General features: G+C 39.2%; 1 protein-coding gene across 2 annotated transcripts in view; it reads right to left on the bottom strand.

Annotated features, from left to right (window-relative positions):
* The window catches only part of ARHGAP15 (Rho GTPase activating protein 15), a 511,110-nt gene that overhangs the window by 218,580 nt on the left and 274,161 nt on the right, over window positions 1-18,369 (bottom strand). For both annotated transcript variants that reach the window (XM_019554206.1, XM_019554205.1), the window contains exon 9: window positions 10,139-10,261. In XM_019554206.1, coding sequence (XP_019409751.1) covers window positions 10,139-10,261 — 123 coding nt within the window. The remainder of the gene's footprint in view (window positions 1-10,138; window positions 10,262-18,369) is intronic.

Raw genomic sequence — 18,369 nt, 5'->3', positions numbered from 1 at the left:
TGCACCTCTGCTGGATCTGCTCCTGCCGCGTGGCCCCTGCTTGAGGTTTCCATGAACCTCTGCACTCTGGGGATGCTCCAAGAGCTCTGCAGCTTTTCAAGCCCTGCCTTGAAAGCTGAGCTGTCAATTCAAACCACTTTCTAGTGACCTGAGCAAAATTTTAACCACCTTCTAGTGACCTGAGCTCCAGCCTCATTTGGTGCAAGTGGGAGGCAAACCACACAGCTCCCCCGGCACCTGGCAACCCCTGTACACCTCCTTCTTGCCCAAACTGAGTTTGGTTCCTTGAAGCGCAGGTCTTAAGGAGGGAGGTAAAATCAACCACTTGGCTTTCAAGGCAGAGGTTGAAAAGCTGCTGGGATTGTGGGGGTGCTAGGAGGAGACCAGAACATGCAGGTTCCTGGGAACCAAAAGCAGAGGGCCACATAGCTCCCCAGCATCTGGCAAGCCTTTCATTCCTGCAAGAAGGCATAATAGTCTGGGGACTCTACCATCCCCTGGCATTACTATAATCACTGTTACCTTTGCACATGGGTTTTTAAACCAGACAAACTCATTTATAGTACATTAGCTTATTCCACTCCTATGAAACATGAATATTGTTTCCCTCACTTCTAGTGCAGTAACTATAATCCATAATAATTTCTAGTCCATCTCCCACAATGTACCACATGCCCTGTCTCTCCTCACTAGGAAGCTAAAACTTCTTTTTATCAGCTGCTTTGCAGTGTCACCAGGTTTTGTTTCCCTGTGATTCAACACAACCGCTCTGGATCTTATCTTAAGTTTTAAGGGGGCCTCAGTTATCTTTAAGGACTTGGCTATTCTGTCTGCTGTTAATATTCAGACTGAGGAATAAATGGGGTAAGGGTAGTTGGGGAAGCAAGGTAAGACAAATTTGGAATGCAGGCCTCAGCAAGAGGAGCTCAGCTCGAGAGAAACAGACAAACACTTATTCTTGCCAAGAATCCTACTCTTCCCTGTCTTCACACAGCTTCCCGCCACCCTGTGTTAGTGCTTTTAGTATTTTTGGAAAACAGCCAGTTCCCAGATGATGTATGCAAGAAAAATGTTATAGATTGACCCTTTTTTATTTTTTATTTTTAACCTGAGCTTTAAGAGTTAGTGTTTTAGGGTTCTGGTAATTTCAAACGTTCTAAATGTGTGCTTAAACTGAAAATCAAACAGAAGATCTAAAAGATATAAAAATGACAGATTCCCACTTAAAAAGGAGCTCTTATCAACTGAACAATATTTCGATTTACACCGTAAACTTTTTGAGACACAGGCTTTGTTGTCATATGTTTCTACAAAGCAGATTTTTTTGCACCAAATAAAGGATGATTACAATACTATTCCTTTTTTTTTTAGTTTCTTTGTTCCCACAACTGTTTAAGAATAAATTTCAGTGTCTGAAAAATAGTGAGAGGAGTGTAAATCATCTTGGATATGTAGTTTTACTAAAACACTCAATTTTTCAAGGTGTTCACTTCAAATGATAGTTTGAGGCAATGATGTGTACTATTCTGTCCCTAAAGAAAAAAATAGCTGTAGACATGCAAAAAGAAGTCCAAGATCCTGCACCCTGCTGAATATACTGATCTACAGATTTCCTACTAATTCAAAGAAAAAAGTTGTAAGCTTGCTGATTTACTATACATATTATAAGGGAGATCCATGCCAGCACAGCCAAATATATGTTTTGTGTTCTGATACTTCACTTCTTCTCTATTCCCAAATTCCATTAAAGTAAATCATAGGTTATGATACAGAAGGAACAGTGGATTGGGTTCAACAAATGACACTTGATAAGGTTGTATGCATGTGTGGCAATTATGTATTAGTGGAAAGCCTGTTACTTATTTTGGGGTTATGTTTCTGACAAAGTACAGTCTGGTTAAGTTTTCTTCATAAAACATTTATAGCTTTCTTCAGTGGTAATTATGTATATAAAGATTTATGATTAAAATGTACTGGTGTTTCCTCTTTTGACATCTTAATTGTTTTTATAATTACAGCGAAGACCTGTCAGATTCTTTACATACTATGGAATGCTTTCTGATTTTAATTACATTAAAAAGTAGTAAAAATGTATCTCATTTGAGGGTACTAGGAAGTTTGTAAAATGGTAGGTTACAGTGACAGTGGCAATGTACTGCAACATTTATAGAGGGCTAACACATCAACAACTACGGCACAATTAAAGCTTTGAGGTTTAGCAACTACTGTACCTGCTAAAAGTACATCAGAACTAACATACAGGAACATGAGGTTAGGGACAGCTATATAGAAATATTTAGGTGTCTACTTCCTATCTAGATGTCAAAACTCCCTTTGACTTTAATTGCAAATACATTTCCCTGTCTAGTTTTCCACTATATAAAATAGGAATGCTGAGTCTGATATCACACTTGACATTTATACAACTCTCAGAGATGCTTGAAAAAATGTAGTGAAGATGCACAATGCATTGCAAAAGTAGTAAGGATTATTAATTTTGCATTTTTATATTTTAATTGACTTTTAAAAATTACATATTGTTTAAGTTCTTCTTCTATATTTATATATACTTTAAATCCACATATGAGAAGAAAGTAATCAGAACACATTTTCAAATAATGAAAACAATAACTGATCCCAGTGGGATAAGGGAAGCAAAAAAGGCTTTTTGATTTATTTCTGATAGAGCTCTTCAGAACTCCACTTTTTATGACTTGAAAAAAAGATGTACACAACACTCCTAACCTCCTGTTATGACAGTTTATATCTTCTATCCAGCTTATTTAACTCAAATGCCTGGGAAATAGACACAATTACCACCTTATGGAATGCTATTTAACTTTAAATGCTCCCCTCTGAATAGAAACCCACTTCATCTTCTCAAACTTTATTCCAGTTTCTCAGGAATAATTCCCTCTACAGGCTCCTGAAATGCTTTTGTTCATCATTTAAAAATTTAAACTAACATTTTTTTTATCAGAAATATCTTTTATTATAACAAATTTCTCATACAGTGCACTCTTCACAAGAGCTTGTACAAAGGAGCTGCATACTATGCCCATATACAGCTTTAATCATTCACTCTTTCAGCTGTTATCAATTTAAAACCAATGAAACTCCCACACTGAGTCCATTTGAGCAGTCAATTTTAATATCTTGGGGCATCTGTAGTTATTCTGAATTGGCTGCAAAAGCAGAACTAACAAGTTAAGCTCTAACCATAAGTCTACATCAGGCTGGTAAACCATACATCAAACACAGACAGTTAGTCAATACTGTTGTATGAAAAACCAACAAGCATTTTTAAGAAGAGCAATATATTCATAATATGTTTGGCAGTATGGTTTACATTTCACATCCTTGATATCTACACATTAAACTTTCTATTTAAGATGTTGGTGTCTATGAACATTTTGCACATGGATATAAAATGAGACACCAAAAGAGGAGGGAATGGACATTCGCAAGTTGTAAGATATAAAACAATGGTAACAGCTGCAATAAATTGCTCATTCTGGTGAATGAGCTTCTTCAAGTTTGCAAACCTATTGCTTAGAGCTTAACAGACCTGCACTTCATGAACAGCTTGTGCAGTCTAAGGTAAAGACTGCAGCGATCCAGAACAGGGGAGGGAATACTGCATCCCAAGAAACAGTTTAAACAAGATCTCCAACATTAGTCTTATATGGAACGTTCTTGTTTAACTGATTTCAGTGAGACGTGGGCCAAGTTCTGAAGAAGCTCTTTTTCCCCCTTTGATGGTTTTATTAAAATCAAGAAAGTGCACCAGAGCAACACAAAATTCTAGATATGAGCAGGGCTCAAATTCTGGAGAACGAAGTAGGAGGTCTAATAAAGTGATCTTGAAAGTTTTTTGAAAAGAGAAAGCAAGGGCAGGCAGTACATTCCAAAGCAAATCATAGTAAGTACTAGTCTGAAACAGCTGGATTTGGACAAAGCAGGGGTCAAGGAATTTGCCCACTCTATACTGTCTCAAATGTTGAGAGGAAAAAGGGAAAAGACAAAGATAGGACAAAAAAATAAATGAAGGCTTGGGAGAGAGCAAGAGAGAGAGAGAGAGAGAGAGAGAGACGAATCTTAATGTCAAGTTTATAGTTAACAGGGGCTTTGTCTGTTTGGTTGCTTGTTTTGTTCCTTTTTTAAGATCAAGAAAGGGACTTTCTGTCTATTCCCCCTGTGTTTGTGTGTGTGTGTATGGGGGGATGTCATTCAAAAATAAACTAATAAAAATTAAAATGTTTATGCTTACCACTATTTAGGGCTACAAATAATGCTGCAGGACTTTTACCATAAATGGACCAGGTTCTTAGCTCACTTAAGTCAGAATGATTGTCAATGGAGTTGCACTGATTTATGCCAGCTGGAAATCTTGCCTAGTCCTTTTAACTTGGAGATTTACTGTAGATTGGTGGTCTACAGTGGTCATCAATAAAATTTAAAAAATGCCAGCAGTTATTACTAAGTGGTATCTGAGTAGCCAGAGTTGTTTTCCATTCTTAGCAAAGGAAAACTACTGGCTTTTTTAGATACTACTATCTTTTGATAAATTATGACTTTTTACTGGGGATGACTGAATTTGAAATCAGCCAGAATACTAGTTCTCTTATTTTCTCATGTGGTCTCACAATGGATATAAAATATAATCTGAGATATGATGAAAAGTCTATGATCAACATGCCTGGCTGCTGTGGTCCTTAACATAAAAGAACACTTTACCACTTGTTTGGTCATCTGGGAATATACTCTTCTATGTCCACCTATTTGTCCTGGAAAGCAAAACAAGTAAGGGTTTGAATCAATGCCACTGAATTCAGTAGAAATATTACCACTGACTCTTGTGGGCACTGAATCAGGACTTAAATTCCTATATCCTTTTCCATGAGGTGAAATAATGTTGAGTATGAAAACATAGTTTTCAACAACGAACACTTTTAGCAGGGTTGGCCAATGACTCCTTTTAACCTCTAAAGTATCTTCTATAGGAGTTAGAATGGGAGGGTGCAAAGACATCTGCACATGGTTCTTTCAACAGGAAAAGCAATTACTGAGGCAAACACACTTTTGTCAAAATTACTGGCTCTCTAAATTGGACTTTTTGGTTTTTCACTAGTATAACAATACTGAATTAAATGCAGCCACTCTAGGAACTCACTAAGGAAGAAGAGGCTGGAAAACACATCATTTCCCTCCCTCAAAGAAAATGGTGGAAGAGTCCATTGTCACGGACTATAGTAAAAGCTAAATGAAATACCTGTTGATAGCTAGGTATAGCACTGTTGGATTGGTAGCTCAGACCAGATTACAGGCCAGAAACCTTACTAACAGTTGGAAGGAGGCAGATCCATATGATAATTAATATTATGTTAAAGAAGAATCAGTCATTTTAATGCAACTGTTTCTCTTATTTCTGATGATTTTTATTGCCTTCATTTTCTCCTACATTTATCAGTTACATTATATTGAGCTCTTTTTTGCTTTTAAAGCTTGTGTTTGACTTAAAAAAAAGAAACAGTAAAGGGATATCTTGCTCATTGAGTTTATTTCAGTTCCCAGCTTTATTTATGATCAGTTGTTGTTCAGGTTATTTTATTATTACAAAAAAGGAAATTTTGTGATTATTAACAACAACTCATCATAGCGTTTAAATACCAATTACCATGTTGTTTAATTACTGTGGTAGGACTATACGTGGACAATAAATGTCCAAAAACCAAGACACTAGAAGGCCAGTATAAAGTTGAAGGTTGACAATTCATTTTGGACAATATTAAATCATGACAAAGCTCAAGCATAAAGATCAGAGTTCAATTATGAACCATAAAGTCATTTTAAATGGGAAGATTTATACATTATTTTTCTAGCACTTTAATGCAGAATCTGTAAATTCTGAGAATATTTAAGTCCCAAGTAACTGAAGACCCATGCCCCAACACATAAATTTAAGTACAATTATTCTCAGAACAACACTGATAAAGTGATAGACCTAGAGTGTGCTGCTTAATCACAGCTATCTAACACTATTGAGCTCATATATACACAAATGAACTCATATCTCTGTGATCAACATACATACATATGTATGTTTATAAATTCATGCATATATATGAGTATGTATGTGTATATTGTATGTGTTTATATGCATTATATGTAAACTAAAAACAAATATGCATTGTGTGTACATCATAAAACAAATCAGTATCACCTATAACAAATTATTAAAGAACTAGCAAATTGCCCATCAAGAATGACAGGGTAGGCAGGGACAAGGACAGGAGGGAAGCTTGCTAACCCTAACCCCTGTGCCACCGCCACCACCCAGGATCAGGACTGGGGGGAGGGGGCAGAAGCTTACCCCACCATCCTCTTCTTCCCCATTCTGCCAGCACCCCACACCGCTGCCACCTCCAAGGAGCAGGGCTGGGGTGGGGGAAGAAGGTGAGGCCAGCGGCGCTAGCCTTGCCCCCTGCTCCATCCCTGCTACCGCCACCTCCTGTTTGTAATGCTGCTGGAGCACGCTGGTTGTTTCCATAACCAGAGCACTCCAAGAGTGTTACAGACAGACTAAGGACTAGGCCCTTTATTATATTAGATCTTTTTTCTTTTCAAAATGATATTTTGGAAATAAATATAAAATTTATTTTATATTAAAATTTAATTAAAATTTTAGATTAAAATTGTAGAGCTGATGAGTTTCATTTACAGTTGTAACTGCTATTTAAATATGGAAGCATAGTAGTCCAGATATTAGGTGACCAGGATTTTAAATATTTTGGACTGCATTATGAAGATAATTAAATTACTCACTAAAAGTAAGTGGGATAATAAGAAAGATGAAAAATTTCAGGATTTGATGTAATTTGCATTTAAGGTCCATGTGCAAATCACATTTCCCCATGAATCTTTCTTCTCTGCCAATTGTTATGCCTCTTACTATACACTTTAAAGCAAAATTTTAGCAAACAACAATTAAGTAAAATTCAGATTTTCTGGTAACTACGTTGATGGAGCAAAGAAACCCAGCAAATCAACGTACCATTTAATTATGAAGCCTGAATTCACAAATGTAGTTACCATTGAGAAATGGGTTGAATCTTCTGGCTGAGTAAACACACACAAGTGAGTAACAGAGCAAAGGGCTATGTGTAAATGAACCTACCACCTTAAAATGTATTTACTCTTGCCTATAATTTACGTGTTAAATTTAATGGAGTTTTGGTTCCAATGTGACACAATGTAAAAAAAATCAATATAGATTTGAGAGCTTTATAGTGCCCCTGGCAAGTATGAATGGCACTTGATGAAAAGTGAAGGATTTCACAGCACCTACAGTGCCACTGCACTGGAGTAATTAATACCACATAGTTCATAGATATTTATACCAATTCTTCACTAGCACTTAGAAGAGTTTTTTGTCATGGTTTTGTACCATGATGTCCTGCAAGAATATAGAGACACTTTTATTACAAGCCCCTATTTAAGGGATTTACAATTCTGACAGAAATTGTATTCTGTCAGAATTGTTCTCTTCTGGGATAAAAGTTAGTCTGCATATTCTCAAACCTGGAGGAATTTTTTTTTTCTTGTAAAAATTGGTCAACGTGTTTCCCCTAAGAAACAAGCCAAAAATAGCTTTGAGATTTTTTTGGAAATAATTTAATTCGCCTTTAGAAAATAAAGTGCATTAAAAATATAAAATTTGGTGAGCACTTTATTTGTAATCTGTACAGTTGCATTTTGTGATTTAATATGAGCCTAAATGTTAACATTTAAAAGTGGTCTATTTGTAAGCACTGCAACTGCATTTTCATAACATTTTAGCAGATTAAGGGATAAACTCCACTGAAGACAATGAAGAAACCTTATCAAATGAGCATTTCACATAGACTTACTGTAGATTGGAATTAAGCCCTACTAATGAATCCTGCCTCATTTGCATGGCCAAAACCTAATCCTAATGAAACTTCATGGTAGAAAATGAACATGTTTTCTCCACAGTTACATTAATTTTGTATTAAAACTGTGATGGAGTGCAGATCCTGACTTTCATTTGGCAGAGCATAATGCATCTGGGTTTCCCATACATGAACATCCTGGTTAGAACTAGGTTATGCTTATGAATCGAGAGTGGAATGCAACTGTATCTGAAAACGAATGCATCTGGTTTTCCTACAGAGATACATTAGAGGATGGATCTGAGCTATGTTAATGAATCTGGATTTATTAGCAGGGATCACATGTGATCCCTATGTAACACTGCAGGAGATTCATCAGCTACACCTTATTAAACTAAACAAACCCTTAAATCTTTAAACTAAAAGACTATAAATTAAAGCACAAGCTTTTACTCTGTTACTATAATAAGCAAAACAAACTAAAATGATGAACTCAAATCCCACTATCAACCCAAACTGTGTTTTAAAGTGGTGTCAAACACCTTTCTGCATTAGAATGAGGTACTCCAGTTGTTTGGGGATAGTGTCTAAAAGGCACATGCATGAAATTGCACCCCAAAATATGTATATGTCTAGTTTATGTTTGCAAACAGTTACCATATGTGAACGAGTAGATTTTCAGAAGAATTTCTAAAAGAAATTATGCATACAACTCTTATTGAATTTTAGTGGAAGCTGGTCACAAGTACACAAGACGCTGACTGAGCTGTAGCTCGTTACTATTAGCACAAAGTGTGATGTAACACGACTGTATAGTAGTAACAAGCTACTGCTACTTAGTAATGAGCACCACCAAGAAGCCATTCAGGGATGCTACTGCACAGTAATGCCTGTTACTGTGCAGTCATTTGGTACTTGTGTATGCAAGTACTAAATCACTATGCAGTAACAACTGCACAGTCAGCATCGCATGTAGGCATGGCCACTGTGCTCTTAAAACCTTTAAGTACCTGAGGGGGGAGTGAGGGGGCAATCTGCTGCCCCAACCCCCTAGCCTGGGAGATCTGCTACATCCAGGGAGCCTGCATCCAGGACATAGCTGAGAGGATCTCAAAGATTATCCAGCCCTCTGACCACTACCCTATGCTCCTTATCCATGTGGGCATGAATGACATGGCTCGGAGCAATCCAAGCCAGGTAATGAGAGACTACAGGGCTCTGGGAATGGGGCTTAGAGGGTTGGGCGTGCAGGTGGTCTTTTCCTTGCTCCTCCCAGTTGTGGGTCATGGGCTGAGGAGGGAGAGCCAGGTTGAGGTAGTCAACCAGAGACTGTGGCACTGGTGTCATCATGAAGGCTTCCATGATCACAGCCTGCTCTTTGGTGAGGGAGGCAGTGGGCTGCTGGGAGGTATTCCACAATTGTCTTATAGAAAACTGGCCAATTGCAGCCTTGGCTACATCACAGTCCGCTGGCTGGGGAATTCGCTGATGACACCAAACTTTGGCGTAAAGTGTCCACACCCAAGGACAGGACGGTGATCCAGGCTGACCTTGACAGGCTCAGAAAATGGGCAGTGTACATCAGGATCTGGGGGAATGCCTGTTCACCAGAGCGCTCCATGGGATGACAAAGTCAAAGTCAAAAGGTCACAAACTTCTCCAAGACCATTTCAGGCCGGACATAAGGAAGAACTTCTTTACAGTCTGAGCCCCAAGTCCTGGAACAGACTACCATCAGAGATGGTGCAAGCACTTACTCTGGACTCCTTTAAGAATCAGTTGGATGCTATCTTGCTGTGACCCCAGCTGACCTCCTGCCCCTGGGGCAAGGGGCTGGACTCGATGATCTTCCAAGGTCTCTTCCAGCCCTAATGTCTATGAAATCTATGAAATTTTCAAAAAATCTCTCTTACACTAATTTCTTTGGTGTGTTCTCAATTTGTTAATCTGGCCCATAATATCTTAAATATTAAGACATTAAATATTAAATATCAGGGACTCTCAAACATTGCTCTTTGCATCTAAGGAGACTAGACTGAAGGATTTTCTTGCCTTGCCACCTCTGTGGGCTTATTCAACTTACATGACTGCATGAGTCTTCTGATAAACAGCAGAAAAATATTGTAAGAAATACCTGTAAATTCCAAATTTCCAATTAACTTAGAATTTATGAAGTAGCTATTAATTTCCAGATTTTACTCCAAAATATATAAAACAAAACACACCTTTGATAAGTCCTTTTTCTTGCAAAGTTTTCAATGAAGGTCTTCGGGAGATAAATTTCTTTAACCTGCTTTTCACTCGGTTTTTATCAGTTGTATCAGATGTACTGTAGTTCAGTCTAAAAACTGGGGGAAAACAAAAGAAACTTTCAGTAAGGCTGCATTTTTAAAGTAGCATTACTTTGCAGTAACATCATTAAAAAACATTGGCAAAACCCACCCTCGGGAAGATAGCACAAAGTATTTGATTATCTTTTTATTTTTGTGAATAAATATAATGAGTTCATTCTGCTGTTATTCACAGCCTTGTATTATTTATTGTTCATAAGCATTTGGACATCCACCAGTTTACTCATGAATCCCACAAGTTTTGCAAGGATGATAATTCTACTGAAAGTTCCAAATAGATGTATGCGATATGCTATTTGCTATCTTCTACTTGTTATGAGAAGGTATGGGATGGTCAGCCTCTCAACACTGGTGAATCCTGTGGCCAAGGGAAATTAAGCATAATTTTAATATTAATACAGTTGTAGAGAACATGGCTAAATGCCAAGAAATGTGTAGAAGATACATGAACGCATGGAAGAAAAAGTTTCCCACTTTTTGCTGTTTCATTTTGTTTTATTGTATTTAGGTATTTACTCCAGTGAGAAACCTTGAGCAAAACATAGAAAGCACTTGTAGAAATTATACTGAATGAAACTGTGATGACTCAAATCATCTGGGCTAAGATGCCCAGAGGAGACCCTCAAAATCCCCCTAAATTGGCAGCACTTGTGGGGAGAGTCATATTCGAGTCATCGGCATTCCATCATTTGGCATTCAGCCCATCTTCAATGCCAACACTTTCCCTCCTGCATTCAGAGAAGTGGGTAAGGATTCTGTGCAGAAAACTCTAAAAGATTCTCTAACCTAGTGCATCCCAGGAGATGGAGGGAGTGTATTTGTATCTAGTATCAGACAGTGGCATCTGGCCATTGTCTCTCATGGGGCTTTTCCAGTTTCTTTTTCCCTCTGCCTCTAGATATGTCTAGGGTCCTCCGAGGGTTATGTGAAAATGCGAATGCAGCCAAAGCTTTGATAGCCTTTTCTGTGTAAAGTCTCCAGGATTATATGGATATAATTTCTGTGTCCTACCTCACTCATTTTCTTCCGTATTTCCTTATATCAGCACTTCTCAACTTTCTAGATTCAAGTATGCCTTGTTAGGCTCAAGGCACACCTCATTAGGGTCAAAATGTCAGCTCTTACTTTTCACTCATTTTTTGACTAGGGAAAACAGTATAGCAATTTTTTCTAATGCAAATAAAGACTAGAACAGGTCAGAATTTTTTTTAACAGTATGGATTCTTATTTGAAATTGTTGACTTAATTTGCACACCTAACAGTACTAACATTGCATGGCTTTCTGCAGCACCCCAGTAAGGATCTCAAGGAACCCTAGGGTGCCATGGCATCCCTACTGAGAATAAATCCCTTAAATGGATCCCAATTCTTCACAAAAAACATTGCCACAAAGGTTCGACCATTCTGCGTGGAGAAGGAAAAACACACAAAGTACTTCTCGTGCTTATCTAAGAAGGATGATCCATCCATCCATCCATCCATCTGATAACTTAACCATTGTTTCCTAGTACACCAGATAACTTAAAGAACTTCGATTGCATGCTCTGCCCCCCGCTTTCCCTCCTTCCCCCCACTCAATACTGAAATCTCTCCCATGATGTAGTAGTTTTCACTAACAGAATCAGAGAAGAGAATTATAGAGGAATGTGATGATATAGATTAAGCAGGAATTTATTTTAGCAAGCAGCTTTACAGAAGTTATAAATAAAAATAGAATTTTAAAAGGTGGACAATAATAAGACAATAGTGAGTTGAAGGATCTTGTTAAACAACAGTAAAAATCTTGGAATATTGTGGTTTATATTACAAATCTGATTTTAACAGCCAAATTTATAAAATGGTTTACACTTTGCTGTTGTCAAGGGAGCAAAACTTGCCAAATTGTTCATATTAAGTAAATACAACATAGCCAATTAAGGAAAGCAACGTTTAAATACATGCCTATGATAACCAGAGCATAGTTTGCTTCTGATTTCACTACTGATTTTAATAGAAGAGCGCTCCATTTTCCCACAGCACTACAATGACCCCACACATACTTCCACAAATTAGTAATCACACAGGACAAATAAAAGGACACTTTACTGGAAAATACACAGCTTGGCACAATAATCCATCACTTATGAAAAATAGAATTCACATTTTTTAATGGTAGCATTCTTAGGGTGATGTATCACAGAATATAAAGATTAGCATTCAATTGATGGTTGGCTCCTTTCTCACATCATAGTTTAGAACTTTTTGTTCAAAACTGAGCAATCGCTGGCAAGGATAGGTTAAAATTCCAAGTTACTCAGCCTTGCTATAAAAAGAATAACAAATGGATGTTTCTAATTCTCCATCTTAATGGTACTCTGAAACACTAAAGTGATTGTATTTTGTTCTCTGACTGTCATATGGCTTAGATTCATTCTCTCCACTGTAGCTCATATTCTTTCTTTTCATCCTTCTACTAGGGTGAATTTTACCCACTTCAATTATGATGGAAATAACTCCATTCAGCTGATGCTTGTGACACTTCTCATTCTTCTGGATTTTGAACTACTTATAACTTAATTCCTAGTTATATTCTTGGATGACATTGTCAAACCTAACTATACTAAACAATCTGACTGAACTGAATGTGGTTCACATTAAAAATGGTTAGATGGAGGATCAAGGATTTGATTAGTAGGGCAAATAATCATTATGTTCAGAAAGCTGTATTAACACAGCTGCATGGTTTTATATTTTAAACAGCAATTATGGTATTAAAACTACATCTAAATGTTGGAATAATTATTGTCATGGACACTTATTGTACATTTTGTGTCATATTGTATGTAGCATGGAGAAAAGAGTAGCAAAGTCAATTCTGATGATTTCTAATATTATTATAGTAAGCCTATATGAGTCACCAGAGGGGAAACTCCAAGCCGCCCAGAATTTCACAAGTTTAGATAATATGATCCAGAATGGAGCATCAGCCAGAAATTTTCTTGCTGGGATCTTATTTAGAAATATCCTTTTTTTTCTTGCCAAACCACTGTTCTCATGGTATCCCCAAGTTAAAATGGCTTTGTTTTTATATTTGGGAATTGAAAGAAAATGGAAAGTTGTTTCCAAGTGAAAACAATGTCACTATACATCAGAAAGACCATAATAAAGAAATTTACATTTTTGCAAATTTTAAATTGTAGCTGTGGACAGTGAAGGTCTACGTGAATCGAAGGTTGCAAAGTCAGTCAGATTAAATAAAAGAACATATAGAACTGTAGATCTCTTTAAGACGGAAGTAAAACAGGACATTTCTCAAAGGTCTACCTAACTATCGAAGAGAAAGAAGTTAAAAGCAACACTTGTTCTGTATTCTTCTAGCATTCATTATGAAGAGATATTTGGATTTCTCCTGGGACAAATCCTGGCACACTTGGTTTAAACTGCACTAGGACAGATGCACATAAATCCCTCCAAAACAAAATGCACACAGTATCATTATTTTTTTCTCAGTGCATAGACTATCCTTGCTGGGAACAGAAAACATTTGTGAGAAAAGAAAAGGCAAAGCAAGCCTGCCCTACAGAGTGTGTAGATGAATACTACAAAAGGTGCAAATTCATTGTAAATTTTTCCTTGGTAAAAATGAGTGCTGGAACTTAATTCCAGCAGCACAAAGACAACAAATACAGTCTGAATTCCAGACTTACCTTCTGGGTAAGCATGGCTCTCCCAGGCTCTAACGGAATTGTATCTATGGCTTATGAAGACAGGATATGGCTCCTTTATTATTGCTTATTTATTTATGTAGCCCAATAAGTGTACAAGGCCCTTTACAGACAAATGAGGAAACAACATCCCTTCCTAGTGGAATTTACAATATGTTTTAGGATTAAAAATGTGCTAGAATGACAAAGGCTATTAAGATTAGCTAACTGTTAGTACTGGGTGCAAGAAGGACATGGCAACAAATAGTGGGAGGCAAAAATTGGTTTTGAGGTATAATAAGATGATGTCTTATGGTACTAAATGTTTCTTAGTATTAAAAAAAAAAACCTGAGGTAGAGAAGAAGAGTACAACTGTGGTCTGTATCAAGGGTGTCCAAATTTTAAGTGGATGGGAGCTGCAGGCTCCCCCAGCAACATAAGGAGGAGGCTGCACACCTGTAGGCTACATATTATGCGGGCCATATGCTGTACCATGTGAAACCCCCACCACACCACACAGCCCGCATCATGCCATGCAAACCACTAATGCACCCTGTGGATGTACCACACCACACAGGCCCCCAGCATGCATGGATACAAAGTGCAGTCCTGTTTCATGGCCCTCCCCTGAGCAACCTCCACTGTACTGCACCAGTATAGATGTTATGCAGGGTCTCCAGAACCCCTGAGCCTTTGGAGCAAGGATTCCTTCAGTCCCAGAGGCTGTACTACTCTGTCTCCAGGTGTGGGGACAGTCAACATAAGCTAGGGAAAGAAAGCAAAGGGGAAAGTGCCACCTGGATGAGGATCCCAGTAACCATAGTTTAATCACTTGGGGCTTTTATAGATGGTCTGGAATGGGGGCAGCAAAGTCACCCCCCAGTGGTCACCTGGATCCCCACCTTGCTCACTACTTCTGGCCTCTCAGGGTCCCATATTACTGTCTTGTCTGCTACACTTTGATGTTATAAGTGGAAAGGAAGGCTGCCTCTCGAGGACAGGTGTTTTCACGTTGGTTCTCAAGTCCTTGTCTGGGTTCAGGCCCCCTGTTCTTGGCCCACTTTATTCTGGCTGGGCCCCTCCACCCAAGGTCCACTGTTCCAGAACCCTAGATTTGCAGGGCCTGGACCCAGTCTTGCCTTTCACAGGATCTGTCTGGTCTTGCCCTTCTCAGGCTCTGGGCTCCTGGGCCCCGGTATTTTCTGTCTGACATCCTAGTCCTTCTGCTGACAGCAGCACTCTCTTCCTTTGAAGGGTTTAGGACCTGCAGTGTCCCTGGAACCCTTCTCAGTGGCCTCCTCCTCCTCTCCAGGCACAATTCAGTCCTCCAGTCCAACTTCCACACACAAGAAAAATGTGAGTATCCACCTCCAAACAAAAAGGTTTTCCCAACCCTGAGTCAACACCATACCATGGCAATGAGCTACAGCACCAGGCCCAAAATACTTTTCCCAGCTGCCTGGTGGTGCAGGGTCTCCCCTGCAGCTTTCCTGCACTCTGGAGTCCTAGGCCACTCAGGTCCCACTCCTCCACTCCACTCCACTCCACTCCACTCCACTCCACTCCACTCCTTGCAGTTTGCAGAGACAGACTACCCATCTTGCCTCAGCCCCTGGGCTTATATGTCTCCAAGCCCCTCTCTGGGTCTCCTGACCACTACTTCCACCCCTTGCCTGTCAACCACTGTCCATGTGTAACTGCTGGGCTAGGGATAGAAGTTACACACAGACTGGTTTAAGTAATTTGAAACTGGTTTAAACCTGTAACAGAACAGAAGCTCAATGCACATAAAGCAGTTTCAAAATGCCTACAACTGGTTTGAGATATATCTGGTTGAATGTAGTATCAGACTTAACTGATTTGGGTCAAACCAATTTATGAAACTTCTGTCCCAGACCACATCCTGGTTCAAGTTAAATCACAGTCCCACAGCATCCCAGCATGCTTTCCAGCCCAGAAAGCAGAGCTGGCCCCTCCCCTCAGCTCCCTAGCTGGAGTAGCAAGGGCTGGCTGACAAGGGGGTGTTGAGGAACAAGCCCAGCTGGGGATGTAGCCCAGTCTACAGAGGGGGACTACCCCCTCGCCCAGGCAAACCCTGGCTGGGAGCTGTGGCCAGGGATGAGGGTTAAACAACCCTTCTCCTGCTCAAACTTACTGCTGGCTGCAACTGTGGACTACAAATCCCAAAGACACCTGGACACAGGAAGAAGAAGTGATGAACAACCCAGCAGAGTTCTGCTGCTGTAATTCAGGACCGTAAATCCCAGAGACCTTGGGGGCAGCAAGAAGAGGAAGTGAACACACAGGCAGACAGCTGTGCTCTAGCATCACTCAGCTTTTGGCCTTAGCCACCACAGGCATGTGGCTGCATTTTGTGAATCAAAGTTAAATGTCTGTTCATTTCAGTTTCAATTTAATCTGTGCAGTTTAAATTAATCTGCAAAAACTGAACAGATACAGCCTCAGGCTTTTTTACTGTATGTACCTAGCCATGGTGCTGGCTGCATTAAATGGCCCTCTGCTCCTGTCAGTTCCTTTAGGGGGTTGGAGCTGGCAGTTTATTCCTGGTTCCCTTTCTTCTTCAGTGATGGGGTAGGAGCCCCTTTACAGCTTCATGCAGTCCACATGCCACTAGTTGAATAGCTCTGGCCTAAATCCTCTGCTGCCAGTTTGCATAAGAAGAAATGGCTCATAGTTTGTCAGTCCTAAATAAATAACTCCAAGGTATTGAGGCCTAATGCATAATAATGTTTAAATTCCAATAATATGGTCACAGAAACGAATCAATCCAATAGCTTTTCCAGAGAAAAAAGAACAGTGAAATGGCAAGAAGTAATATGCTATTTTCTAATCATGCAATTCTATAATGATAAAATACCCTTTCTGGTCATTAGTAGTTTTGATGGTCTGCAGAGGAGAACTGGATGCTATAGTTCTGTGGCTATGTAGGATATATTAAGCAAGAATACATGATATAACTCAACTAGATTTATAGAGTGACTACAAAAGAGGTAGAAGTGTTGGGAAAACCCTTCCCCAGAACCACTGCATGGTTAAATCACCCAGTGCAGGCTCCAACCATTTTGATAAGGGCATGGTTGCATACATGATTATTCCTTATGAATATAGTGAGAGAAAATTAAATATAACTCTGTGCTGGGACTATACAGGTAGTTTAACATTTCTTGTAGTGACGCTATGGGCAGGACCTGTATGGCCCAGAAAGGAAAAGGGTTAATATTTTCTAAATATCCCTACGGGGCTAAACAATTTTATTGACAACGTTTCCCTCTATGCAGTATGATCACACAGTTCTTCCAGTGACTTTTATTTCACCCTCAATTTACAAAACATTTACACAAAATCCCAAGGGTTTACCTATGATTAATTCCTGCCAGGTACAGTATATTTGAGTACTTTTAACATGTGTTGAAAGCATTGGTTTTTGAAGAACTATCCATTAATGACTTTCTGAACTGTGACAATGGATATTGACAGTGCTTGTCAGACTAAAGTACTATTGATTGTTTCACATCATGTGTATAGCAAAACCAATTTCTTTCAAGTGCCTCTTCCTAACTGAAATACATTATAACAGAACCTATCTGTTTATTATAACACCCCAAATTATAGTATATAATGCATCCGAATAGAAGGGATTCATAAGGAATGAAAAGCACCGGGGAGGAAAGATGAGGCCCTAAACAATTCAAATACTTTCTCATTGCTAGTTTCTCTTTCATTGATATCTAATGTTGAAGTTCAGAAAACGCAACACTGCATCTCAGCAAAGCTGTTCTTTAATAATCTTGAACGCTTCAAAATTTCAGTAAATCTTTTATAAGTGAAGGTGATTTTTGCTGTAGGAGCAGGGGTGGATCCAAAGAGGGTGCAATGGTGCAGCTGTACACCCCTTTTTATTGTATTTGTTCTAGGGGAAGGGGAAAGCACCAGAGCCATTCCTGCCTGCTCTGGGACTGGCTCAGCTGGGGAGGGTACAGCAGCAGAAGGGACGGGTGGGGGTTCCCCGTTCCCAGACCTACTCCCAGGGGGAGAGGGCAGGGTAGGGGGAACTACTCTTGTGCTGTGCTGTTGCTGCTGTCCTCTCCCCAGCTGACCTTAGCACCCACCCAGTCCCCAAACAGCAGAGAAAGTGGCAGCAGCAGGAAGGGGAGTTTGGAGGAGGGAGAGGTAGGGTGGCCATCATAGAGGACAAGCCGGTTGTCCTCTGCCCTCCATCGATATGCAACTTGATGCCTTTATGTCCTCTATTTTTCTCTTGATGAAAAATTGCTTGTGAGAATGTTGAATCTTGAAGAGAAAAATAGAGGATATACAGGCATTGGATTTTGTATCAATAGAGGACAGACTAGCAGAAAACCAGAATGTCCTCTATGATGGCCACCCTAGGGAGAGGATAT

This window comes from Crocodylus porosus, unplaced genomic scaffold, assembly GCF_001723895.1.
Source record: "Crocodylus porosus isolate Cpor-Errol unplaced genomic scaffold, CroPor_comp1, whole genome shotgun sequence".
In the NCBI taxonomy this organism is placed as follows: Eukaryota; Metazoa; Chordata; order Crocodylia; family Crocodylidae; genus Crocodylus; species Crocodylus porosus.
This window is presented reverse-complemented; position numbering and strand designations above follow the sequence as displayed.